Below are 27,806 nucleotides of genomic sequence, written 5' to 3'. Positions count from 1 at the left end.
ATGACCTGTTAACATCTGGAGTGAATCCTAAGTGCAGGAAATACTCTCTTTCTGAAGCCTTGGCATCACCCAATGGCCTTGTTTGCGTGCTTGCTAATGCTCTGAATACAGACATGTGACTGCCTGTCTCTGCCTCCAGTCTGTCCAGAGGCAGAAGGGAGGGCATCTGTGGTTTACAAGGGCTCACGTCAACACAGATAAATCAAATTGGACATAGTATAGCCCCTTTTTACACGCAATCTCATAAAAAAAAAATCTAATGTCTCATCTGCAATAAAGACTTAGCAGTGACAATGACATTGTTTTTGGTTGTTTTTTAAAATGTTTGCACTAAGTGCTGTCCTTAATCTAAGTGTTTGAAATGATATTCCCTGCACGTACGTGTGGAGGATAGTGTGGCTGTATTACATTACTGCACATGAAATCAGCTACCATCAGCTCTACTCAAACGAGTTACACCACGAGACAATCCACCTGCTCCTCTTCATGGTCAGACAGTTTTCAGCCCATAAAACTAGCCAAATAACCCACATTTCAGCCAGAAAACACGTGAGTCACGATCAATCTGACACCCACACGGGGTAACTCAATTCACCAATTCAGGCCGAAGTGACTCGAGCGTTCTAACGCTTCAGGCAGGACTGAACCACTTCACATCCACGTGTTGTCTCATTCCTGTCAGTGTCACGGAGTTGGCAGTGCGCACAGTTGTGTTGGCCTGTTTGGGCTGCCGTGAGCCGGGACTGTCCAAGACACAAGAGAACTGTGGGTGGGTTCTATCTCGGGTGGAGGTGGCCCTGGTCCAGAGACTCTTTCTGGGAGTGAAAGATAGAAATGGTGCGGACACCTAAACACAATTCAGTGTCAAATTTTGGTCACTTGAGTCAAACAGATGGACGGACACAGGGACACGCAGTCGAAGAGAAAGAGAGGGGGCCGCTGGGAGAGAGAGGGAGAAAGAGAGAGAGGGAGAGAGAGAGAGAGGGAGAGGGAGAGAGAGGGAGAGAGAGGGAGAGGGAGGGGGAGAGGGAGAGGGAGAGGGAGAGGGAGAGGGAGAGGGAGAGGGAGAGGGAGAGGGAGAGGGAGAGGGAGAGGGAGAGGGAGAGGGAGAGGGAGAGGGAGAGGGAGGGAGAGAAGTGTGGAAGCAGACATTATCGAGTGCTCCTCTTTCCTTCTAATGAGTCATTGTGCTCATTCTGTCAGTGCTGTCTGTGCAGGTCGACAAAAGACAGAACAAAAACAAACCAGGTAAAAAAAAGAAAGAAAAAGAACAAAGACAAATGTAAATCCAAGACAATGGAACAGGAAGAAGCATAAGCTACTGCTTGGCTCCTGGGACTGTGTACATACGGTCACCCAGTCAGCAGTGCAGACAGGGGGACATCAACCTGGATAGTAAGAGGAGGAAAGCTAGGGACCAACAGGCAGGGCCAGAGTTGGGACTCTGTTGATCACCTGACCAGCGACATCCATGGAAATGTATCAGCTGTGAAGCCTTTGTTGTGTTTCCATCCCTGCTATAAAACGCAACTGAGATCACGAGGAACAAAGATATTCATCTTGACCGTCAGGAATAGAATTACTTGTGAATTATGTGTGCTACTCTCATTGTGTGTTAATTCCTGGAAAACTGTACGTTTTCTCTTTGCCACGTCCATATTCAGTAGGCCCATGTTTAATGCATTAACATATCGACTATAAATGTATAGTAGATAATTTGTTCAGTTTCCCGGTGTTTAACATGCGATTCAAAAACTGTCGAAGGACATGAATCTCTACCCTATCACAGAGAGGAGTGTCAAAGTCACACCCCCTTCTGCTCATAGAAGCAGACTCCCCCCGCCGACACCACCCACTCTATAAAGAGCTACTTTCAGGTGTGGCTGTCAAGTTTTGCGCTTGTCAGGTTAACTTTGTCGCGAAGATCAGAGGACTGCCATACCCGACTCAGATCTTTTTAGGTTGCGAGTTAATTTGTATCGTATTGAACAAATGTCAAACCGCCCCTTTCTAACCGAGCGCTACCCACAGTGAAGAACGTGATATGTGACAAAGAAGTTGCAGGCTTAAAAAAAAAAGTTTTATTTTTATTACACGTATTGATGTAGCTTAAAAGAGGGAATTTGAAAATACTCGTATTAATTATGCAGCCTTAGCGTCACCTCGTGAGTTGGATGCGTGATATTTTTAGTTGATCTAGTGTCTATCAAGATGGAAACTGTCACTCCATAAACGATCAGACGAGATGGGGAAATGGGAGATAACTATGGTAAGCCGGATTTCTTAATTTAATCAATAATGTTTTAATACCTTTTGTTGTATTTCACATTTACTGTCATAGGTTTTCATTTTTAATGTGACTGTATTATGATTGTAGTCTGAAGTAGTCCATTCCAGACAACATCTCATAAATCCTACGTTGCATTATCGTCAGGAATAGAACATGAAACATAATGTCTCCCAAAAGTAGAATGCAATCCCCCCCCCCCCCCCCAACCCCCCCCCCCCCCCCCCAACCCCCACACACCTGTTGTCCTTAAATCTTTGAGAGACTGGTTCCCATACGGCTGTGTGGAACATGCATGCCACAAATAAATAGAATAGCAATTCTTCATCATAGACTAAATACATGTAAACTCAAAGCAGGCCCACACAGCATGCACATCTATGCACCGGTGAACTGTACCAGTGTATGATCTGTCTCTGCCAGAGAGACTGTTGTTAGTACCTGTTATCTGGGGACAGACAGGCCATCTCACAGCCTCAAGTTGTACTCATTCAATCAGACCCAAACAAATGAGAAATATTCCAGATGAAAGCTATATAACATGCTTGTGTGGTCCCAGGCCAATTCTTGGCCTAGCCTATTGCACGAAGGACAGCGGTGTGGGCCACTGGTCTGCAGCACGGTCCGCGGTTTCACGGTCCATAGTGTAGACAACAAGTGTTACTGTTGACCCGTGTACTTTGTCAGGTGTATCATTATTAGGCTGTGACGCACAGGCAGAGCCAAGCCTCCACGGCAACCCCCTCTTTTACTCCCCAGCCTGGCAACGGCAGTTGTCATTTGCCCAAGGTGCCTCTGAGGTGCCTCAGTATCTGTAGCAGAGGTGGTTCGAAGGCCACTGCTCAGCAATGTCTTAGCCCTGCCTGGGACTCCAAGGTTGCAAAGGTCCTGGTGGTATGCGTGACTAGACGGCTCCGCGAAGCGCCCTCGACTTCTCTCATCCGGGCCTAGTTGTTTCCTGTTGCCCCCGAACTTTGCATTTGTTGTGGTCTTCTTTGCGTGGTTTGCAAATGCATGCAATCAGTGTTGCCGGTCCTGGTGTTGCCGGGGACATGTTTGGAACTGCGGTTGAGCGTCATGTACAGAAACAGACGACGCTTGCGTTGTCTTGTCCCAAGAATTTCAGTGCCCAGTCGGACCTTGTGTTGTTCTGTGCACCTGACCCCCCCAAAAAACTGGAAACTTGAAACAGACGAGAACACAACAGAGAATTGAACAGACACATTTCATTTCTAGGAACTGTGCTTTAGTTTACAGTACATACTCGTGTCAATTATCCGTTGTGTTGTGTACAGTGTACAGTGTGGGAAACTTCATTCTTGTGATGGGAATGATGTAGATGAGATCAAGTCATGAGAACCACACAGTTCTGGGAATGGAGAGGTCGGGAAGGAGGACACACACACAGGCTAGAACACACACACACAGACATACACCCTGGTTACAGAACACACACGTGCACACACGCTCTGTATACAGAACACACACGCTCGCTCCGTTGCCTGAACATTGTACATGCATGCACACACACAAACACGCATGGTCATGGAAGGAAGAGGTGGGCGGATGGGAGGTGCGTGTGGGGTTTGTTGTGGAGGAAAGAGGGGGGTGACGGGGCAGGAGGGTGGAAGTGTGTGTGTGGGGGGGATTGAGTAGATAAAGGTGACGAGGTGGAGGGCTTGAATACGGAAAGACTGGGAGAAGAGAGTGCATGGACAAGGCGTGACGGGCTGGATTTCACGGCAAGAACAGCGACTTGAGGACGGATGCAGATTTATGGAGGTTGTTTGTGTGTCCCACAGGGACTACGCTTCGTCTCTGCCTCAGCAGCCTGATCTCACAGGTGCCATCCCTTTGTCCCGCAAAGCTTTCATCTCCATGAAGAAGGGCGGCTCTTTTCATGGCTGCTCAAATTCAAATGGACCTCTGCATGAGTCACTCTCTGTTCAATTGCGAGAGGGTCAATGATTGTATTGAGTTCGGTAGCTAATGAGCACTCTGCCTCTCGTCAAGCCTGGAGATGAAACCGTGTGATCTGGCTTAAAAACCCAAATCCTCCTTCGTTCCCTTTCCCCGTGCCTGTGGAAACTACAACAGGAAATACTATTCCAACCCATAATCGAGACCATCCCGTCCCCCTGGCAACCTGCTAGGTATCTGGGGATGAGGTGTGATCCCTGGTTTGTATGCTGTCATCAGCCTACTGTCAAAAGATGTCGACTCAGTCGTGCTGACCGCAGAGAAGTCCTCACACGCTAAGCGCTCAGGCTTAGTCACAGACCCTAAACATGGGCTTCTGGTCCATCACCTGCCTATTATGGTCTGTCCTGTCAGGGTAGTGGTTGTGCTACTGTTATTACCTTCAAACAGCCAGTACCGCCTCCATGCTGCCAGGGGATGGGGGCGATGGGGGCTTGTCGCACCATTGCGTACCAGTGGAGCCACCAAGCAGTTTTGTTGCTGATAAACTCGTACACATTATCACCTCCAGTGTTGTTTGCCCAAACACCAGTGTTGCCAGATCCGCATCTGGGTCCTTAGAAAGCAGTTTTTCTCCGTACGAGAGCTTCTCGAACATGAACCGTGTCAGCGTGCAGGTCTCACCCCTCACCTCTTCATCTGCTTCCTGTTACCTAGAACCCCGTGCAGGAGTGGGGCGAGGAGTGCGAGGACGGGGTGGTGTATGGGATCACCCTGCGTCGAGAGCCCGTCCCTTCTCCCCCCAACCCCACTGAGGCCCAGCCCAGCCAGGCCTACGTCCAGTACCGGACCTGCAAGGTCCGTCGGCTGAAAGCAGCCACTCTGAACCGGCTGATTTGCCACCTGCAGGACCCGTGCTGCCCAGAACCAGACTACGGCAGAATCTTCCTGTCCACGTACAGAACCTTCACCAGTACCAAGGCACTCATAGACCTGCTGTTTCAGAGGTAGGCTGCAGGCTTCCCCCCCCCCCACACACACATACACACGCACACACACACACACACAGGCATACACTCTTGCGCATCAGACAACACTTCCCAGAATTCAGAGATCCTAAAAAAAAATCCTAACAGTAGGTAGCTTACAATGCAAAGAATGCCATGATAACAAATGGCCATGGTTGCATAACCAAATCCCCTTAACCTTGAAATGTTTCCCTTCACTGCATAAAAATAATCTAATTTCCTAATCTAGTTAGTTAGTATGCTTAGTGCTCTAGACACACAGTGTTCTAATACGATGGCCCTTGGCATTGTTGACGCTAGCACACATTCAAATTCAGCATTTACATGATCAGTCTCTCAGCTTCGGGCTTGCTCTCTGTCTGAATGCTTCCCTTCCATCTCTCCCTTTGAACCGTAGCGAGACGCGGGGTGACTAGCGTCGTGTTTCTAGTCTTCTCATCTTCATCCTTTGTTGTTAGGCGCCTTGAAGAAACGGCGCCTCCGTCAACACACATTCCTGGTATCCACATCAACAAAATAGCATTGAGGCATATTTAGCCGTCCGAAGGTTGCGTTAGACCCAGATGACAGAGCAGACTTCCTCTATATATTTGACAATATATTTTTTTCCAACGCCTCACGCTGTTCATGCAAAGTCATTGAGGAATGTCTACTGTTTCTATGACAGACCTCTAATCTCTGCTGCATCTTTGATGTGCTGATAATCAGCACCTAGACGCTGGCCATGACCTTGCCTGCCGTCAATAAGATAACAGTTTGACTTGGCCTCACAGGGAGGATGGGACGAGTGGTCAGGTCACTTTCAGGGGGACAAACGCAGCAGCCGTAGTGCATGATCTCTGCCAAGAAAACCCTTCTCAGGTCGTCAGGAGGATGTGATCGTATGACATCAGATCACATCCAATATCTCTAATATTTTCCACTCCATTTTTTTCTCCTCTTAACTATTGTGATTTGAGGTTTATCCAATGCGACATGTAGGGGGATTTGAACAGGCAATCTCTGGATCTGCAGTAAAATTCCTATTATTTTAATGTTACCCATAATTATTATTATAATTATTGTGATCACCATTACCCTTATTTGTGTTGTTATTATTATTATTAATATCATCATCATTGTCAGCCATGCATTTTTCATTCCTTCGCAAAATCATAAGGTTTGTTACTTTGTTTAATTTGCTTGTTAAAAAAAGTCCGGTCGTCTAAAGAATGTGACTGGGCGCTCCTACGGTGTCTGACTCCTCCTGTGTCTATGTTTGATCCCACAGACCAAACGCTGCCTCAGACCTGGACAACACTGAATGCCACATGAGGTGTGTTAGCTTGTAGACTCCATTTCCCATAATTCCATTTACTTTCTAGATGATATCAACTGGTTTAATCACACTATGTTGTTGTTTCCAGAACACAAGTTCTATCATAAATCGGCGACACTTTAGCTCCAGGTGCATGATTAGCATTAGTTAATAGATAAGGCCGTTATGAAATGCTCATTCAATTTCAGAAGTGTTAACACCATTTCCTAACTTAATAAGGCCTTTTGATCTATTAACTTATTCACTTATAAACAAGCATGCACCTGGATCTAAAGTGTTGCCCATAAATCTACCCCTGCTATTTCTAGATTGGTTATGAAATGGTAACACTTGTATACGATGCACTGTTCTCCTCTCCCTCTCTCCAGCCCCCTGAAGACTCTGATCCAGACCTGGCTGGAGGACTACAGGGAGGACTTCCGGGACCCCCCAGAGCACTCCTCCCTCAGGCTGCTGTTGGAGCACCTGAGGCCCCAGCCTGGCTTCTCCACCCTGGCCCTCAGGGCTGAGGCTCTGCTCAGGACACTGCAGCAAAACGGTACAGCCTCCACTCAATGCTAGCCCTCTTTCCGTCGAATCTACGCTGGTGTCGACAGAGCTTTGAGTGATTTAAGGATCCTCAAAACGTTTTTTTCCTTAAATACTGGAGTCAGATGGCTGAGCGGTTAGGGAATCAGGCTAGTAATCAGAAGGTCACTGGTTCGATTCCCGGCCGTGCAAAAATGACGTGTCCTTGGGCAAGGCACTTCACCCTACTTGCCTCAGGGGGAATGTCCCTGTACTTACTGTAAGTCACTCTGGATAAGAGCGTCTGCTAAATGACTAAATGTAAATGTAAATACAAATACTGTATTGCGCTTGCATGACTGTAGATCCTGTCTCTGATCACACTGAAAGATTACTTGTTGTTTGACCGAACCAAAACTCCACTAAACAAGGCTTATGTAACACAGATCTTGCCAGGACTGGCCTCAATGGTCACGGGTGGTTGATCTGGTATTTCCTTCTGATTTCCTTGTCTTTTGTCTCCGTAGAAACAGAGGCTGACAGGGCTGCAGCCCAGGGAGAGTTGGAACAGGAAGAGGAGGAGTCTGGTGAGGAAGGTCCTGATTGCGACAGCGCTCTTTATCAGAGTGACATCATGGACTTCTCAGTCACGGGCATCGCAGAACAGCTCACCCGAATGGACTCGGTAGGTGTCAATCAAGAAAAAGATTTTCTTATTCAAACATTGAAGAGTCCATAAACTCTTGATGTAATCTAACTGAATTGATAGACGTCATAGATCCTACTTACTTGGTCCTTGTTGGATACGTAAGGCAGCTTACCTTATTATCACATCTTCATGCTATCTACACATAATAGGATTGATATGAGATCTAGATATAAACCAGACCGGCATTTTGACCCTTTGCTAATCCATTAGCATTTAGCACTTGTCATACCTCTCCACCTCCCCTCTCTCCAGGAGCTGTTTGTGCGCGTGCTGCCATACCAGTGTCTGGGCTGCGTCTGGTCTCAGAGGGACAAGAAGGAGAACCTCTCTCCCACCATCAGCGCCACCATCTCCCAGTTCAACGCCGTCACCAACCGGGTCATCACCTCCCTGCTCTGCCCGTCTGCCTGCCCCTCCGGCAGCCCCGCCTGCCCCCGCCGGGCAGCGTCCGGCCCCGCCCAGAGGGCCCGCGTCATCGAGAAGTGGATCAGGGTCGCGCAGGTGAGGATGGGGACGCAGGTCTGCGCGAGGACTGTGTTTAGGCCTCTCTGGCTGGACGTGGCAGTCTGTACTGTACAGAAGCTGCTTTGAGGCTTGATACTTGGATTATACAACGTTCCTTTTTGAGACCATTGTCATTTCCATCTTTTTGAATGTTCTGGAGACTGAGGACTTCTCTTTGGAACCCTAATTGCTTCAGTAAAGTCCCAAAGACTCACTTAGGTGTGTTTGCAATGAATTTACTGCTATCCGAGTTTCAGCCCGTTACTGTTTTCCTCCCGAAGGAGTGTCGACAGCTGAAGAACTTCTCCTCGCTAAAGGCCATCCTGTCAGCCTTGCAGTCCAACGCCGTCTACAGACTCGGGAAGACCTGGGCAGCTGTCAGCAGGTACGAGTGTGGGAGATGACTCCGAAATAAGTGGTCCTGTAGGGGTAGTTTAGGTCCCGATACACAAGGTCAAGGGTTCAAATCCCTTCAAATATAAATACGAGAATAACCCAGTTTAATCACCAATTATCGATTTGACTACATATTAGAGATACTTTTTGGGAGTTGTTTCATTGGAAATATACCAGTAGTCACTGTGGACTTTTCCGCAGTTGTCCACTTGGCTGCCAGTACCTGGGTTTAGCTAAACTCAGGCAGGTAAAGAGCCAGTGATTTCGTAATGCAGTTACGTAGTATCTGCAGTATCACCTCTTTAACAAGAGCTATGACCCCTTATCACTGGGATTATAAGCCTCAGACAGCTGGGGAAGGGACCCTGAGAGGACCTACGTTATTTTCGCTGACATCGGGCCCAACCCAAGGTTACTACCTTACCTTGGTATATTTCATGGATAATTGGACCATATTCTCATAAATCCCCATGAGGTCTGTATTTGAGTTGAGTGACGTAATGATGGGTTATTTGTCCTGTTCCTCTTCAGAGAGAGCATCTCCACCTTTGACAACCTGTGGGAGACCTTTCCTGATGAGAACTGTGTCCTGACCAACCGAGAGATCCTTCAAGAGGTGAGCCTGGAAGAGCGACAGGACAACACAAGTATTACACAACTTGGAGGGGAGACAGGGGAGATGTTTAGTAAACCATTTTTGGGGTTTACATTTCCAAACCTTTCCACTCTGATACGTTTCGCAACTTCTTCAAACAAATCCCGTCTTCAGTTAATGTTTCAGTGTTCACTAACCGTTGACTTCATGTTGATCTACTGTTCCAAAGCACACACATAAAGAGTGTTCCGGCTCTGCATTCATGTCAGTTTGGCCTCGGGTCTAATGAAGTCAAGTGAAAGGAGTTAAGTCAACACTTAGCTAATTGTCACTTTCACACAATCACCCTTAAGTACATTATGTTATCAACTAAACATGGATCACAACTGGTTTCCATGGAAATGCTGGAACATGTCACACTTTTAACCCAGTCTATCCATCCCACTCTCAAGTCTAGTGTTCTATTTGAGTTAATCAGTCTCAGGTGTTGCTTGCTCAAAATGTTTTAGCGGAGTCAATAGCATCACACGTACTTGTGCTGAACAATGTTTTTAACTCGATGTTCTTTGCTTAAAACCGACTTGTCATTGTCACACACTTTGACTGGTCATTGTTGGCCAGGGGGTCTACAGCTAAGTCTTGCCATCTGTCACCAAATGTATAATAACAACATGATGTTGTGCGTGTATATAATATATATATATATTATTGTTGTTATTATTATTATTACATGTCGTCTTCTTATCATAATATATATTATTATATCTATATGTATGCAATATATATTAATATATATGTATGGTATTGGAATCACCGTTGGCTGTTACCCAACTCGACTGAATATAGATTACACATTAACCCCATCAGCCTTTAACAGAATGAAACCGGGTGGTGAGGGAGTGCATACAATAAGCAAGAGCTTTACTTCAGCTCTACCTTTTCCACAGCTGAAGTCAACCACCGTTACTTACTCTTTCACTCCTTTGAGTTCCTGAGTTCCTGTGTGTGTGCGCCTGCCTGGCTGGCAGAACTGGGGCAGTGAGCTATGGTGACAGGCTGTTGAAGATTGACAGGCTGACTATAAACCATGTGGGCCCCTAAACTGAGACTCAATATAGCTCCTCTCTGACCCCTCTGTAGGATGGCCTGTTGCCTGTCGTGGATAACATTTCTCCCAAGATATCCAAGCGCTGCCTCATGCCCAGACAGATGGTAAGAGATACTTCATGGTGAGGCCTGAGTAAGAGGCCTACTGTGTCCATATGGACTGTATTTTCTAGCAGACAGGGCATACCATCCATACTGGATCACCCTAGTTTGTAGACTCACTCTGGCCTGGTAGTTTGCGATGTAGCAGTGAAGGAACCCTGACGGATGCCAGCAAGTCTTTTGGATCTGTCAGCAAAACCATTGAGGGTTTCTTGTCATCTCTCTGTCATGGAGGACAGAGGGAAGGAAGATGGATTTCTCGACGCCGGTTTCACATGCCAAATTCCCCCAGCACAGTTGGGAATGTTTCCAAACATGGGATATTAAATACAGCCACTTTCCTTTTAAATAGCCCCATTGTTCTGTGGTAGCATGAACCCTACAGTATCTTTAGCATGTGACGCCGCAGACAAGTGTCAATTGGCACCGAATCCCTTGTCTCGGAGGACTGTAAAAATCAGCTCAGGTCAATCCTCTGGGTGCTTTCTATGCACTTTCTCCAACTAGAAAAACGTCACTGACATTGTCTGTTTACCGTGTGTGTGTGTGTGTGTTTCTAGAGTACGTCCAGCGGAGTGGTCCCCTACCTGGGCACCTACCTGACCGTCCTCACCATGCTGGACACGGCGCTGGCCGACAGCGTCGAGGTGAGCAGGAGCGCTTCACCAGACACACCGTGAACCTAGAACCCAGTAGTCCTCCTCAAGAGACTTTAATTAAGAAATTAGAATTCCAAAGGCCAGTTCCAAAGCCATGATCCAGACCTGCAGAACGTCTCATTTTGAAGCTAAAAACGCTATCAAGGTTCGACTCTCGGAATTCTCGCTGTTCAGAGGCTACGCTCCTGAAGCCAATGGGAGGACGTCATCGAAGGCTACATTGAAACGGGTAGCGTGGTCAATCAGACGTGTCTCACCACGTGCTCTTCTCTTGACAGGGGGGGCTCATCAACTTTGAAAAACGGAGGAGGGTAAGTTAGTCCTCTTTCCCGTCTCACACTTTTCAGTCTGTCGGTGTGTTTGTCGTGCACACGGCATGGAAGGTACATTCTCCGCCTGTCGCTAGCAGAGCCGCGTCCGGGCCGAGAGTGCAGGGGGCAGCCCCACCTCGGTGTCCGGGGGCGTTTGTGCGCTGTTCCCCTTATGGCCTCTGCCCTCGCTGTCAGTCTGTGATGTAGCCTTGGGTCCTTTCCATGCGTCGGCAGGTGTTTCTCGTTGGGGCTGGGTTGCGTAACCGGCGCAGGTGACGTCCATGACGATGACCTGTTCCCTTCTCTTCTTCCTGATGATCTTGTTTGCTCCGGTCTCGATCACTGCTTTTTTTTTTTTTTTTTCTCGATGTAAATCTATCATTCTTGCTCGCTCGCTATTTCTGTGTATCTCTCAAACCCTCTCTCTCTCTGTGTCCTCTGTTTCTCTCTCTCTCTCTCTCTCTCTCTCTCTGTCTCTGTCTCTGTCTCTGTCTCTGTCTCTGTCTCTCTCTCTCTCCAGGAGTTTGAAATTCTCTCCCAGATCCGTGTGCTCCAGGGGTCCTGCTCCCAGTACAACCTCCCCCACCACCCCAGGATCGCAGCCTGGCTGCAGGAGGAGAAACTCCTCTCCGACCAGGAGAGGTGAGGGACCTCCACTACACTGCCCTGCCCCAGTAGCCACTGTTGCTCTGCCACCAGACACTCTGTGACTGTCTGAACGGGCTCCACACGACTGAACATGTATATGAACCCGCACAAACACGAATCGATGACCTCGTATGTGTGGATATGCGTGTCTAACTGTGTGTGTTTTAACCCAGCTATGAGTTGTCCCGAGGGCTGGAGCCTCCCGTGGACCTGTGCTCCCAGACACCCTGGAGCCACCGCACTCTCTCCAAGAAGCTCTCCGCGTGAGTCCCCGGTCCCTGGGCCGCTCCTGGGGTCCACCTTCACACACAACAATGCGCTCGACTTGAAAGACATACTGAGACGATACACAATAGGACAAATAGTTAGCAACAGCAGCAACCCCACATTGGCACAGTTCTGAGCTTGTGTATATAGTTGCAGGCAGTTGGGTCACACCTCTGCGGTGCGTGCCATAGGTTCTTGACGGTGACGGAAAAATCCGGAAGGAAGACCCACGCAGACCAGATCAGCGTGTCCTCGTCAGGATCCAGTGGGATGGATGAGATGGAGGACCTGTGCCCCTCTCAGCCAGCCTCCTCAATAGGACTGCTGGTAAATAGAGAATTGACCATCTGCTGCTCGAACATGTGCTTGTTTCTCTCTGTCTCTCTGTCTCTCTCTCTGTCTCTCTCTCTCTGTCTCTCTCTCTCTGTCTCTCTCTCTCTCTCTCTCTCTCTGTCTCTCTCTCTGTCTCTGTCTCTGTCTCTGTCTCTGTCTCTGTCTCTGTCTCTGTCTCTGTCTCTGTCTCTGTCTCTGTCTCTCTGTCTCTGTCTGTTTGTCGAGCTTTCTCTCCCTTTATTTATTTTCTTTCCCTTTAGTTTATTAACACTGTAGGCTCTTTCGACCCTACGCCGTCCCATGTTTGGGATTAATCACGCCTTGGTCTCACAGACAGTCCACCCAGGCAGCAGCCAAACAGACTTTGAAGCCAAACTAAGGAGTGTATCGTAAAGAGACATAAGGCGTGTTTCTCTCAAGATGTTTACGTAACGTGCCCCATTCGTCACCCCCGCCACATCAACATCCCATCGAAACTCGTGTCCTTGAGCGGAGGAATGTGAATGGAGGAGGTCCTTGAGGCTGAGTGTGTGTTCAGTGACTGCTGCTCCTCTGCTGAAGCATGGCTCAATATTGTTCTTGTTCCCCGTGGTGTGAATATCAATACTTCACACTGGGTAACTCATTACACTAAGTGGGACAGATTCACTGTTCCTAATGGCCCTTATTGATGTACTCTCCCTGTGTGTCTGTCTCTCCGACCCACTCTCTCCCTTTGCCCTCTCTCTCTCCCCTCTCCCCTCTCCTCTCCCCCCCCTCCTCCCTCCTCCCAGTCTCTGTCCAGCTCCTGCCAGAACGTGGCCGAGACCTTCCCCTCCTCCTCCCTGGACTCCCCCGTCCCCTTCCCCTCCTCCTCCCTGGACTCCCCCGTCCCCTTCAGCTCCTCCTCCAGCTCCCAGCCGGACCTCTCCACCCCGGCCCCCCTCTGCCCCCCTGCCCCAGCCCCTGCCCCTGCTGCCGCCCCCAGGGCCAAGCCCACCCTGGCCTCCCACCACAAGCGCTCTATCTCCATGACCTCCCTGCCCCTCTACAATCGGCAGGTGGCCGACTCGTGCATCATCAGGCTGAGTGTGGACTGTGGCAGCGACAATGGCAACATGTACAAGAGCATCCTGGTGAGTCCCGCGTAGAGTTCTACTGTATAGAGTTCTACTGGACAATCCTGCATCGAGTCGTTCGTCCATGCTTAATGGCTCGTGTGTGTGTGTGTGTGTTCCAGCTGACCAGTCAGGACAAAACGCCCCAGGTGATCCAGAGAGCCCTGGAGAAGCACCACCTGGAGCACATGAGCAGTCAGGACTTCAGTCTCACTCAGATCATCTCAGGAGAGAGAGGTGAGGCGGGCCAGGAACACCTGACTGGCGCTGCAGGAAGTCTCACTCACACCAGTTTCAGTGACTCAAAAGGCCTATCATTCAAGACATTCTTGGATGATGGCCACAAATCGCGACACATCTTAAAAACGGACGTTTAGGCAGTTTGTTACTAATGAGCTAGAAGAGTTCAGCTGGCCTGATACAAATCCCTCTATCTTTACTGTCTGCAGGTGAAAGGTGGATATAATGAACATCTTAACCATTCATATAAATGTGTGTATGCTTGAGCAGGGAGCTTTTTCCCAGCACAACGATGCATTGCCTATAAAATGCATTGCATTGATTTAACCTTTGCTTAAATGCTCAAACCAATGCAGTAGTAAACATGGCAGTGTTCTGTTCTGGATGAGTGATGTTGTTGAAGATACTGCTTTCCATTGATTGTGTGTGCTTCCACTTTCATATCCACTCCTGCTCTCATCTCCAGAGCTGCTCATCCCGGAAAAGGCCAACGTGTTCTATGCCATGTCAACCTCAGCCAACTACGACTTTGTCCTGCGCCAGTGTCAAGGCAAGAAGAAGCCCCTGTGTGCCACCTCAAGTCTGGGTCGCTACACAAAGTAGCGCCCCCTGTGGCGAGGAGTGGCCGTGCAACGTGAGCCGAAGCAACACAGGACAGCTAGAGACTTGACATTTTAGAATTTGTAAAAAGACGATTTATCCGTTTTCAAGACGGACAAACGTCCGTTTGAAGTCCTGAACGGTAGAATGCGAGAGCCCTTGAGGACTGCGGAGGAAGCGGGCGAGAAGATGGCACTTTCTGGAGAATGTATGGGATGAGTGCAGCTGTCACACCCCTTGAACAGAACCTTCTTGAATGATTGGTGGAGACTAGTGTACGTGACTTCCAACGCCCCTGGAAACAAGACTAGAACACAGCATTCCATTTGAAGTGTTTGACTTCCCCCCTCAGGGCGTCAGGCAGCCCTGGAACATGAGTCGCATGGCATCGACAAACAGCAGGATATTGGACTGCTTTTAGACACACACAAACACACACAGGTTGTTTCCCATTTTTGTCTCCTCTTTCAACAACCCCCAATTTCGCCAGTGGAGCGTGGGTGAATGACCGGTGCCAGGCTTGTAAATGAACATTAAGAGCATTTGACTGACAGTTTCCCAACTGGGAGAAGAACATACCTTACCGGTCCTAACCTTGGGGTCTGGAAAGGGACAGAGGCAAGACTCAGAGTGAAGGACACTTTGATACTATTTTAATGTAGCGACAGGAGCCACACACAGACAGACAAACAGACAGATGGACAGACACACAGACCTCTGCTCACACAAGACAACCAGCCAGCTGGAGCTCGACCTAGTCAAGTATATCCAAGTGTAAGGAGTTTATATTTTGGGTCTTCACCGATGGTAGAAGTATGCCGGGGCAAGTTCTGCTGAGAGCAGGGAGCCTCCAGCTCAGACGTGATGTGGCCCAGGTCTGGTCCCTGGTCTGGTCCCGGGTCTAGAGGACGTGCCACCTGAGAGGTGGATGGGAATGTTCTCGCCACATTAGTTCTGTTCCGATCTGTCGATACCGATCGTGTGCGGGGGGGGGAGAGAGAGAGACAGAGAGGAATGTCTGGCCTGACAAGCTGGATGACATTCCAGCTACATAGATCCACTTAGTAGACAGGCCGAGAGCAGAAACGCTGATGTAGCAGAAATGGATAATAGAGGACTGTAGAGAACTGAGCCAAGAGAACACAGGTGACTGTCACATTTCTAGGGATTAGAATGGTGGCCAGAATCAGGTGTGCTTTGTTTGATTGGACGACAGTAGAGTGCTGCATTTCAGTGTTAATGTAATTAGTGATTGGTTGCCAGTTGATTAGTTTCAATATTATGTTTTTACATTGTTGTGCATTGTTATTTATATATATGGTCCTCGATGACGTTCAAGATGTGTACAGTACAACTGTGTGGAACCTATTAATTTAACACAAACAAACTTTCACTGAGTTTTCTTGAATTTACCAAAACTGATTTTAATGGAATTGAAATGAAGTGAGGTCAAAATTTATGTCGTTTTTAAATGTAGATTGTTTGATTTATGATCCGGGTAATAGGGCATGTCAGGCCAATGAGAGCTAAGTAATTCAAATCAGTTGACACAAATCAGTCATACAACATTCTGTCAACAAAACAACAGTCCAACTCTGACAAGAAATTGTTATTTTTAGACCCCAAAATGTGTCTGTTGCATTTGTCATTTAACCACAATAATATAATTAATGTTTAATTATTATTCTTATTATATATTCATATAAATTGTATATGAATATTGAATTATACCAAGAGTTTCCAATAATAACGGTGTTATTATAGATGACCTATAGATTCAGTAAAGATAAGTGCTTTTACAGTCTGCATTAATCACAATAATGATGAATAATTTACAACAAAATATGTGAACAAATAGTAAAAACTAAAGGCCTACATAGAACCGTGCTCTCGGCAAAGTTCGACATTTCCAGGTGTCTTTTTTATAATCCAACGCAGTGCAGTGCCGCCGTTGACTTTGTTTGGAGCAGCATTTTAACATTTTCAACAACAATGCCCATCTTTCATTTACCTCAACGGGCAGGGGTGCCGTATAGGGGGGAAAAGTTATGATGATTTTAAGGTCCCCTGACTGACAGTGGCCCCAAAAAATTGAAAACCAAATAGAAATGATGTGGGGGTTTTTTCACGAGGCCCCAAATTCCTGGCGGCGCCCCTGTCCACTGGCATCATGGGAATTTATCCAAGCTCCTTCACTCTGATTGGTCCTCGCCCCTTCACTGTAATTGGTCCTCTGGTCATCCCTCACACATGCTTCACTAGCAGGTACACTAGGATCAGTGAATTCTGTTTAGTTAATGAACAATTAAATGCCATTAAAAAAATATATATATTTAAAAGCAAATGATCTTTTACAACCTATATGGCCAGGTTAGTGCTGACTGCTTGCATAAAATTGAATCTCTGCTTTCATAGGGGTTTCTTGGCTAGGTAAATGCTGACTAGCTAACAGGATGACTATATGAAGAGGATATACTTTAGGTATAAATCAGTCAATTTTGTTACATAAATTAATGTGCTTACTGATGTCAAAACTGCCTGCACATTGCAAATGTGGACAAATTCTTAACACTAAATCAACTACACGTAATCACCAGTTGCATCGCAGACATGGGCACTATTCCTACCAGTTTAGCCTCCTTGGTCGGCAGAACTGTACATGCAGGCGCTATAGCCTATGGGGAATTAGGCCTACAATTATGACAGCTGGCTCAATCACTGTACATGTAATAACTTACATTATGAATTAAATGTTTGTGGTGGTAAAAATTTAACAGAACCAAATAATACTTTTTGATCAATGTAACATAAGTAATTGATAACGTAGGAAACGGTAGACAAATGATGGCTACTTCATCATCTGCATGAATGTAGCTACCACAGCATTGGCAAATTGATTAGAATAGATGATGTTGAACAAGTAGCCCACAGAGATTCTCATTTGTGACCTGTGAAATGTAAGTAGCAAAACCACTGAGAAGAAGTCATCAGCAGCTGCATCACAGGCACTGCACTATCTATAATTCCAGTAATATGTGTGTGTCACAGACATCATTGTGGGGACTGTGCCTTATTTATAATTCCAGGAATCCCTATTTGTGCGTTTCGCTGACATCTTATTCATCGACTGCATCACTGGCGTTGTGCACCAGTTTAATTCATGTCTAAAAAAGAAAAACAATAATCAGCACCGACATGAATTCACTTTAATGACATCTCTGTCAGCTGAGATCTTTGTTTCGAATTGCCTCCACAAAGTTGAAAAAACATTCACACAACGACGGCTGGCAGTGGGACAGACCCTCCTTTATTGCAGCTTGTCAGTCTGAACATGTCACGTTCCATCGATGGCCTTACGTGGATATTGGTTTGGGACACTCCACGCTGAAGAGGAAAGGGAGCCCTGTCAGCTACTGTAACGACTGGGCCACACCCAACACTTCTGTCAAAGTGGTGGTTTCATCCATCCTGCTTGAGGGGGATGTGTTCCATTCCTACAGAATGAATACACATGTAAGGTATTTCCTCATAGCATTTGCAAAATGCCAAATCAGGTTATTTGAATTAACAATGGACATAATTCATCCAAAATCATCCTGCAAGAAGGCTCGGCACGTACCTCATCAAGGTAGTTATGGACATAGTATTCTCTCGTTAAAAAACAGGGGCAGATGTACCGGGGCTGCATTCCTCTCCAGATCTGAAATATTATACCTTCTCTCAGGTGAAATATCATACCTTCTCTCAGGTGAAATATCATACCTTCTCTCAGGTGAAATATCATACCTTCTCTGTATGCTACATCTGATCAAGGAGGCTGGATTAGAGCTGGCTGGGACTGCGTCAGGCTGAAGATGTTTAAGCTCATGGCAAGCCGAGCAGCATTCATGTCGAGGTTGACGTCTTCACTAAAACGCTTTTGGCATTTCACGATGAGTCTGTGACAGACGCTGGATTTTTTTAATAACAAACCAAGCATTGAAAAAGCACTTGTGCGTTTTCTGCCACACACTAAATGTAATAACTCTTAAAAGCCTTGGGAGTTACTACCAGTCACAACCTTCACCTCATGTCTTTCCTCAGTTTTCCTATATTTCCCATTCTTGTGTTTGCATCATCCAGATCTGGACTCTGGACATTGAATCACAAAAAAAGGACGATTCATCAGCAGAATAATTAATTGATACACACAATCTGATCCATGAATGAAGACCCATTGTGCTTTTCATTCACATTTCTTTCTTTTTTCCCCATATACATGATCTGCGTCATGTATTGCACAACGTTGTTGTGAAGTCGACCTTTTCGTTGGACAGTCGTGCGGGCTTCAGAGCTAGAGAGTATAGCTGTCTGTGTTGTACAGAGGGTTAAGGTTAGGGGTAAACCCAGACTGGCACTGTTTGAATATTCTGGATGAGCATCCTTCCCTTCACCCTCACTCGCTCCTTCCTTTTCCAAGCTACAGTCATCTCTGAACTAACATGATTAGATTATGTATAATCATGTTAAACAATGTCTTATAGCCCAGATGCTCAGTCCTATCAGATCACTGACCTTTCAAGGGACGTCATCTTAAAGATAGTGGGAGACACGTAAAAATACAGCATCCTAAACTACACATATATGTCAGTTGTGTGATTCTCACATATTCATCAATGTTTGCAAGTAAAAGTTATTTAAAGTGTAGAGATGACGTGACAAATATGTGAGGATTGGTAATTGGGGCAAAGAAAATATGATTTAGTCAAGTGGTCTTTTTCAGCCCATGGTCCGTTGGAGTGTAAAGTGTGGTGTGCAAACTATTAACAAAACTGCTGCTGCAAGTAGGAACTTAAAGGCACCATTACATTTTTTTCCCCACATAAACGTATATCATTCTGTGCAAAATCATTGTATGCACTTACTAGAGTAGGCCCATTGCAGCTTCTGCCTGTGAGCTTAACTTGGACTGGACTTGACTGCCCCCTGCAGACAAGACTTCTTTCTCCACACACACTAACCCTCTGCCTTCACATGCAAAGGTTTGACAGAGCTCATGTTCATTTGGGTTAGGGTCCCATAACTTCTAGAACCGTCTAGAAGAACAAGAACCGTCACACCACGTTACAAATATGTCAGCCATGTCATTCAAATTTCAAAAGAAATGCTCATGGGGAAAAGGTTGAGGGTGATATTTTCGCAAAGTTCTTCATTGAATCCACATTTTTCCTGGGGTTGTCAGTGTTATGCGAAGTATTGCCACTAAGCGGCATCAAACCCAAATGTGCGTCACTGTACAATTGTCTGATCAGAGGCTGTGGCCCATGAAGTCTATTTGCAACTTTTCGCCACCAAGAGGCAGTCAAACCCCAGACCAAGTGTGTGTTCCGAGAGCAGCAGTGAAAGGACATGCACCTGCATAACTAAATGTCCACAGGACAAATCACAGGAAGTTTGTCTCACTGTCATTTCAGACCTTCAATCCTCTCTTTTGGCGTAGTTGGTAGTTGGAACATATAGTTGGGTCATTTCTACAATTCACGATTTCTTCCAAGGAAGGAAAAAAAAAGAAGGAAAAAAAAGCTTATTTGATCCATCCTTTCACACACACACATGTTCAAGGTGTTGGACTGTAGAAGACAAAAATCAAGCAGACTTCGATATGGTTGGCTGGAGTTTATTGATTTTTTAAAGCCACTGTCTCGTGTCAGGAATTTCAGCAACTAATAATCTAACCATTGTTACTGTTTTCCTTGGCCCAACAATGGTACCATCTTGCTAGCCCACTTATGTGAAGTAGACAGTGGTTTATATAAATGTCAGTATATCACAATGCAGGACAGCAGTATTGTATGTGTGAGTGTGCGTGTGTAGGTTTGTGTGTCCTGTGAGTGATCGGTGGAAGTAGACAATTCAGATGCCAGGTCAGCAGTACTGGAGGAGAAACCGGACGCCTCTCCACTTACACACTCTCATGTATTATGTATGCAGCCTTGAGCTGTGAGTGTGTGTGTATGTGTGACCTGCATATTACACACATCATATCTAGTATATCAGTGTTCCTCTCAACCGATGCTCAAGTATCCTAATCACAGCCAATCTCAGGAAGGTGGTTGCATGCCAGTTGAACAGCAGCCCACAACGGCTCATTGGTATGCGCGCGCGTGTGAGGAGAACAGTTAGTCCGTTGGGTTCTTAAGCTTGATTGATGATTGGGAGGATGGATGTCAACGGATGGAATCAATTATCTCCGCCTCGTTTGACCCCAGTGAAACAGAGCCTCGTGTTGGTGAAGCCAAGGCTGTCCCAGGTTTCCTCACAGAGCCGTGGATGTTACGTGCTTGTTTACATGATGTTGGTGCGTCCTGCAGACAGCGTTAAGTGCTCTGAGCACTTTGAATAGCCCTGCGTTGATGCGAAACGTTTATACGACCATATCGCTTTTCTCATTTCCCATCATGCGCTCGGAAGTGTTTCCGTGGAGGACGGTTTGGGGTTGAGCCGTGTCGCGGCAACGCTGTGTGGCATTTCTTTGCGACCTCGGTGACCTCTGCAGCCTCTCCTTGGATGTGAACTACTTACCGTGTATACTCTGTGTGTCATACACACACATACACACACTCATACACATATCATACACACTTCGCCCCCGAGAGAAGCTCAGAAAGTAACCATATTTGGGTCTTGCAAGGAGTCATCATCCACAGTCATCTCTCTGTAACAGTGTTTATACTGGCGAAGCCTTCCTCCGTGGAAGATGACACTGCCCCATTAAACCCACTTTACTACTGCGGGACGGAGGAAGGTTCTAGAGGTTGGTGTATGCCCTGGAACCAGAGAAGGGTTCTAGAGGTCAGTGTGTGCCCTTGAACTGAAGGAAGGTTCTAGAGGTGAGCGTGAGGCCTGGAACCAGAGGAACGTTCTAGAGGTAAGTGTGAGCCTGTGGACGTTGTGAGGAGGCCGAGTTGGTCATAAACCAGCCAGGCCACACAGCTTGTGGCCGAGACCACTGGTCATGAACACCACCTACTTCCCTGTTCTCGACCAGGAGGTTGGGGGTTTAAATATACTGTACACTAACTTATGTACACGTGGATTTCGCACTCACTCACTCTCTCACACACACACACACACGTTACAGTGGAGGTTTCACATTGGAATACTCCATTCCCAAAACATCACATGCCCACACATAGATGATTAGAGTCTAGTTAGTCAGTAAGAGTTCCGAGCAGGAAAGACCAGAGATAAGGGTGTTTTTTTTCCTCTCAGCCTCTTATCTTTGTCATTTTCTGCTGGAACCCTAGTGTGGCACAGGCACCATTATAACTCGACCATGTCATTAAAGGCAGTCTTTCTAAGTGTTATTGGTGCTGTGGTACTGTTACCACTGCTGTTATGGCCCAGTAACATCCCAACCCAACCTCATGTTTGCCTTCGCAACTGAAGAGTCCCGCTTACAGCTGTATCAAAACAGGAAATAAGACTTTTATCACACCCTTACTAGCCAGCAAAGGCAAATCCTAACAGCGGCCCTTGTCAAATACATTTAAAGTGTGACATCGGGTGATAGACTGTATTTACAAATACTATTTGACACCGGTGCTCTCCCCGGCTCCTCGGCTGGTGGTTGTCCAGCCAGGTCGGAGATGTCCTCCGGAGCTCCATGTTCAGCCCACAGCAGCCAGGGAGAACTCTGCCCCAGTGGCCTGCTGTGTCTCAGCCTGCTGCTCAGCCTGCTCCTCCTCCCCTCCTCGTTGAAGGAGCAGAACATGGTCAGAACATTGTCTCTATTTTAGTAGCCGAGAGTGAAAAGGAGAATAAGAGACCGGATATGTTTCTCATCCTTGTTGTCCTATTTGCCTGGTTTCGCTAATGGGTTTTCCATTCTCTCCTGCTTTTTCTGTTAGCTGTGTGTGTGTGTGCATGTGTGTGTGTGTGCGTGCGTGCGTGTGTGTGAGTGAATTGAACTGCACAGCCTCCTCCACTTGAGTATGACTAATTCTCTGACACCAACACGCTTGGCTCTAGCACATGGCTCCCAGACAACACTCACTCTGCCTTCACGTGCTGGCCTCTCTCCCTCTCTGTTACACACACACTCCCTCCCTCTCTCTCTCTCTCTCTCTCTCTCTCTCTCTCCCTCTCTCTCTCCCTGTCTCTCTCTCTCTCTCTCTCTCTGACATTCATTTCATACGAGAAGGACAGTATGTCTGCCTCGCAGCAGGGGAGAGACATTGCACACATGTATTATTGCTTTTGTGTGTGTGTGTGTGTGCAAACGCACACATAACCATGTCCTCTTCTCTGTCACCACAGTGCGAACAATGCGGTTCCCATGCTCTTTCAAAAGCTGTCTGGCGGTGCTATTTTAACTAGTATTTACCAGTGGTTGAACCGGGGTCACTTAGAAAATGAGCTGCAGTATTGTTTACACAGTCGTCTCTGTTATCAAACCATGAGTGAAACCTGGTCTTGCAGGTTCGATGACCTTCATACCCTCTCTGACGTAAATCCCAGCTTATCTCCTCTCCCTCAAGCGTGAAATCCTCTTGGAGATTCAGGCAGACGCTGGCTGGCCGTTGCTTGTTTCTGTGAAGCCTGTTGATTGTTGACTGATTCTCCCCCGAACACAACCCCAATCTGACCTGGATCCACAGACAGCATGTGCTGGGGTACGCTCGTTTTGCACCCTGTGCATGCCTGTGTGGCCGCTAACCGCTAATCAGGGTTTATTGTTGGAGCATCTTGATGTGTCAGGTGTAAACGCATCTGATGGTTTACCGCAGGCTGTACATCCATGGCCAAAAGTATTGGGAGCGACATACATTTTGTGTTTGCAAAGCTTGCTGGGCCTTGGCATAAAATGACTGCTAACATAATTTCAGTAAGTCATATCATCAGCACAGGGGAAAGTGTGGGCTAGTTCTAGCCAGGTGAAATCACTCTATCATTCTGATTGGATTTTAAGAGCAGACTGACTGCTGTAAAAGAGGGGACTATTTGCATAGATTGAAAATGTTTGCCCCAAAAAAGTATGAAGTGTGCTTTATTGTATTCCAGTATTCTATAGAAACATGTGAACACATTTTCCTCAAATACTGAACCAGCAAACTTGGCAAAACACAATATTTGTCACTGCCAAAACCTCTGGCCACAACTGTGGATGTGTAGAGGAGGGTGAAAGTGAGGGGCGGAGGCAGCCTACCCAGACCGCCCGTCAGGGAGGGCCAGTGCTGTTGGCGGCACACGTCTCCCAGCTCGGACACCGTCAAACGCCAACCACAGACAACAGCTGTCGCTTCCCCACTCCCTGCGGCTCGCTCCCATTCCTCTCCTGCACCCCCCCCCCCTCACCCTCCCCCATCCAGCTCCCTCTCCTGGCCTCGGCCGGGCAGCTTTACGTGACCGCCTGACCTCCTCCTCCCCCCCCAGTCCCGCCCGTCATGGTGTTACTGTAACACGTTGCTCCCAGGCTGCATGTGAGCAGCCTGTCACATGGAAACACCCTCCCTCCCTCCCCCCTCCCTCCCTCCCGATTAGAGTGGGGAGGCATGAGAGAAGAGAGAGAGGGAGGAGTAATGGGAGAGGAGGCCCCAGCTTGTAAGCTGACTCCTTTCCTGTAAGTGTGTCAGTACATAGACCCCCCCTCGTCCCGTCCCCCCAATAAAGAGGGACAAGGTCCACTTTTTTTTTTCTTCTTCTGTGGTGTTTTTCTGCGCAGGCCACTGTCTGTCGACACGTTTGACAATCTGTCTCTCCCTCTCCCCGTCTCTCGCAGTGTGAACAGCTACCACGAGGCTGTTTCTCAGCCTGTCAGTCATTCTGTCCGCAAGCGCCTCGACACGTCGCGTTTCGACACGCTGTACAATTGACCTGTACGGGGAAACGCTCCTTTTGTCCCTGTGGTCTTTCACGACCTCACTGGGACACTGGCTGCAAAGTGACCCAACCCCAGCCTAAATATAGCCAACAGAGACCCTGTTAGAGTGTGAGGGAGAACAGTCACAGTATGTGTTACAGAGTATGTTCCCCACCCGGGTGCAGGACAGCAAAAATGAGACGCTGAGACGGACAGCTGCAGCAACACTTGAGTCGTTCCGCACGGCGGGGAATCGATCCAGCAACCTTCCAATTACTAGCCCGACTCCCTCACCGCTCAGCCATCTGACTCCCAAACTCTCAAACTAAAGCAAGCACAATCCAAAATATGAGTTACACCTGTTTTCCTGATCACATCAATTAAGGGTCCTTGATCCCATCAATGACATCTCCTTAGGCCTACCTCCCAGGAGAGGGTGCCTCCGGACCCTGTACTCCACCTGACCCCTCACAGTGGGGTCACTGGTCTCCAGAACAAGTGTATCTAGACAGACGGATGGGCCTGTTGACAGTAATCTACTGAATGAGGTAATGGAGTTAGCATGTGTTTGTGCTCTTGCCTCTGGCTGACTGCCCTACTTAACTCACGTGGCACCGGAGAGAAATGCTACACTCCCTGATCCTTTCCCAGAAACTCGGAAAGCAACCGGTGTGTTTGTGTGTGTCCATATGTGTGTGTTTGTGTAGGTGTCCATGTGTATGTGTGTTTAAATGTGTGTGTGTGTGTGTGTAGGCTATACTTATCTGTGTATGGGATTTTAAGGGAGGAGAACAGGAGAACTTTTCTCTGAATTCACCCTGTCTGCTACGGCAGCTATTGTGAACGACACTCTTGTTACCAAACCAACACAAAGCCTTGGGCAGATCATTAATGACTCTAAGGTGTGTCCCATATACCTACCTCCGCAAACACAAAACAGAACATAGGCTGTGCTGTATGCTGTGTGGTCATATGTACTTTTGATGTACTGACTGTGGCAACACATTCCCTGAAAAGGACAAGAAAGAATCCATTAGGATATCATTGACAACACTCATTGAAGACACTGATGACCTTGGGATACCTTGGGACACTTGTCACTTCTCTAGGATAATCAGCCTCCCTCCCCCTTTGTGTGTTTGTGTGTGTGTGTCACTGTGGCTGCTCATGACCTCGTTACTTTCATCATTTACACCTGTTGCTTGGTTTCTCCCTTTTAACCTGGTTTGTTCCTCTTCTCTTTGTCAGATTGTTTTGCAGAACTCTGGTGACTGCCGGGTTGGTGTCAGACTCCTCGTGTCTGGATTAGTATTTGGAATATAATAACAAACAAGAGAGGCGATGAGTGATGCAGACATGTGCAGGGCGTAAGCTTGATACAAATGTTCAATGAGAAAAAAAATGACAAACAGTCAGTGAAATCTTACCTATGTACATAGTTCTGCACCACTGGAACATCAGCAGAGTTCTGCATCAGCGCTATTTATGGCAGTTAGTCCTACACAGGGCAGTGGTCACACAAACGGCAGTTTGGGCAGTGGTCACATTTAGGATCAGCATAGACCCACAAGTCTGTCTGGAAAGAACCAGATGCTCAAGGTGGTTCATCAGAGGATGTCGACGTCTGGTGACTGCGTAGCCTTCAAGGGGCCAAACCTCATCCAACCTGTACCCCGGTTAAACCTTATGGTTGAGAACTTCCCCATGTCAGTGGCTTGGTGCACAACCAGGTTTTTCATTTCCTCCATTGACTCATTTGCCCTCGTTCCTTATGCCCAAATTCAGACTGCTAATGGCTGTTGAGGAAGCCTACATGTGCATTGAGAGCGGCGAAGCTGTTTTTGTAAGGAGTCCCTCTCATCTCCGGAGTGGGTTTCCTGAATGAGGGTTTTTCATTTATTTGCACATTGACTCAATGGCTGGTTGTTTTCCTGTGCTGCACACCGTGTCCATGTAGTCACAGGATGCAGAGGGGAGGAGGATGAGGAGCGAAGCAGAGAGGCGACAAATAGAGAATGTTGACATGGAGTGAGGAATAGAAGAAGACGGGGAGAGGCAGGAGGTGTGAGGAGGGTTAGAAGAGAGGTGGACCAAAGACAAGCGGCCTTGTTCACAAAACATTTGATCCTGCTAAGAGTTCTCCTTATTAGCAGTCATAGTTGTAAGCGAGGAGTTTCCTCCTCAAACATGTTCACAAAGCTGCTGCGACGAACTTTCACGAAGGAATGGGGAGAGATTTTAAGCTGAGACGAAGGGCTGGGTTGACCTTGTTGCTATGGATGATGTCAACAAGCTTTCTAACTATGCCCACAGGGATTGGCTGAGAGGGGATGGGTCTCTGTCAATTATTTAATCATGGAAATATCGTAGAACAAGGTATTATGCTACGATATGCAAAGCATATTCAAATAAAGATGTTTAGTTGTGGGTTGTGTCACTTATTAAACAAAAATATGTGCATCTCGTAAACAAATAGCATTTATGCATAAAGGCAGCCATATGATTTGTCGATGTGGGTCTGCAGAGGGCATATTGATGGAATGTTATGTGTTCTACTAACGGATGGCTGAGATATACCAAGTTCGTCTGCGCTGCAGAGCTGCATTTTCCCTGTGGCCAAGTGGCGCAGAGTTGTCAACCTTAATCTCCGGTGTTACTGGGTTGTTTCTATAAGTGACTGCATCTCTGATAACTCTACTACAATCATAATAACCCAACGATACCTTTTCAAAAGCTCATTATCACAAAATGTTTTCTAAAATGTTTACGTTCCAAGGCGAATTGCCAGTAACAGACATTTTTGGATTGTTTGTGATTTGGTCTTTGTAACTTTGGAGTCCTCTTGACCACCCCTAACTTTTCACAGATGTAGGAGCTGGTTTTAGTGCTAAAACGCTTTGTGGCCCCGGAGCTACAGCCAACATCAGACCACCAGCAGTCAGACCCAACTCAAGACCTCAGCACCCCTAGACCCAGGACCCTCCGGAAGCACACTGACACCACAACTACACGGCATCTATATTTAGTCTGGACCTCAATGTTTAAGCTGCAGCACGTGGGGTTAGGACAGGTGGGTTGTCTAAGCCAGTCGAGTCTATCTTTTCCAGTGACCTCTGACCCTGTAGAGGAAACAGGGGAGGTCTTTTTTCGGACACCTGACCTCGTAATGACACAGCTGCCTACTTCAGTACCCCTTGCACAAGCGTGGGTTCTCTGGAATGTCAGCTATCACATTATCTCTTTGAAAGCACACTCCGTTTTCTGCCAGCCAACTTGGCCGTTGCGCAACCAGAACCTGCGGAAAACTTTCTCCAAAGTTCTTTTCTCTACACATTTT

General features: G+C 47.1%; 1 protein-coding gene across 3 annotated transcripts; it reads left to right on the top strand.

Annotated features, from left to right (window-relative positions):
• Positions 1-1,883: 1,883 nt before the first annotated feature.
• Positions 1,884-16,378, top strand: rgl3b (ral guanine nucleotide dissociation stimulator-like 3b). Of its 3 annotated transcripts, none has more exons than XM_084678502.1 (17): positions 1,884-2,269; positions 4,925-5,214; positions 6,506-6,550; positions 6,922-7,091; positions 7,594-7,745; positions 8,022-8,270; positions 8,555-8,658; positions 9,201-9,285; positions 10,405-10,476; positions 11,034-11,120; positions 11,411-11,443; positions 11,964-12,085; positions 12,265-12,354; positions 12,550-12,685; positions 13,465-13,806; positions 13,911-14,025; positions 14,495-16,378. In XM_084678502.1, the coding sequence occupies exons 1-17, from the start codon at positions 2,246-2,248 to the stop codon at positions 14,629-14,631; spliced, it is 2,253 nt and encodes a 750-aa protein (XP_084534628.1). In that variant the 5' UTR covers positions 1,884-2,245; the 3' UTR covers positions 14,632-16,378. The 3 variants fall into 3 exon arrangements, with proteins under 3 accessions (XP_084534628.1, XP_084534627.1, XP_084534629.1); XM_084678501.1 differs by having other exon boundaries at positions 7,588-7,745; XM_084678503.1 differs by lacking the exon at positions 11,411-11,443 and having other exon boundaries at positions 7,588-7,745.
• The last annotated feature ends 11,428 nt before the right edge of the window (positions 16,379-27,806 follow it).

The sequence above is a fragment of the Hypomesus nipponensis genome, chromosome 17 (assembly GCF_054491055.1).
Source record: "Hypomesus nipponensis isolate SF chromosome 17, ASM5449105v1, whole genome shotgun sequence".
Taxonomy (NCBI): domain Eukaryota; kingdom Metazoa; phylum Chordata; class Actinopteri; order Osmeriformes; family Osmeridae; genus Hypomesus; species Hypomesus nipponensis.
This window is presented reverse-complemented; position numbering and strand designations above follow the sequence as displayed.

Bases quoted from the DNA above. Each gene is read 5' to 3' on its own strand.
- rgl3b (XM_084678501.1), top strand. From the start codon at position 2,246: ATGGGGAAATGGGAGATAACTATG. The intron at 8,271-8,554 runs GTGAGGATGGGG...TTCCTCCCGAAG, and splicing joins AGTGGATCAGGGTCGCGCAG to GAGTGTCGACAGCTGAAGAA. The intron at 8,659-9,200 runs GTACGAGTGTGG...GTTCCTCTTCAG, and splicing joins ACCTGGGCAGCTGTCAGCAG to AGAGAGCATCTCCACCTTTG.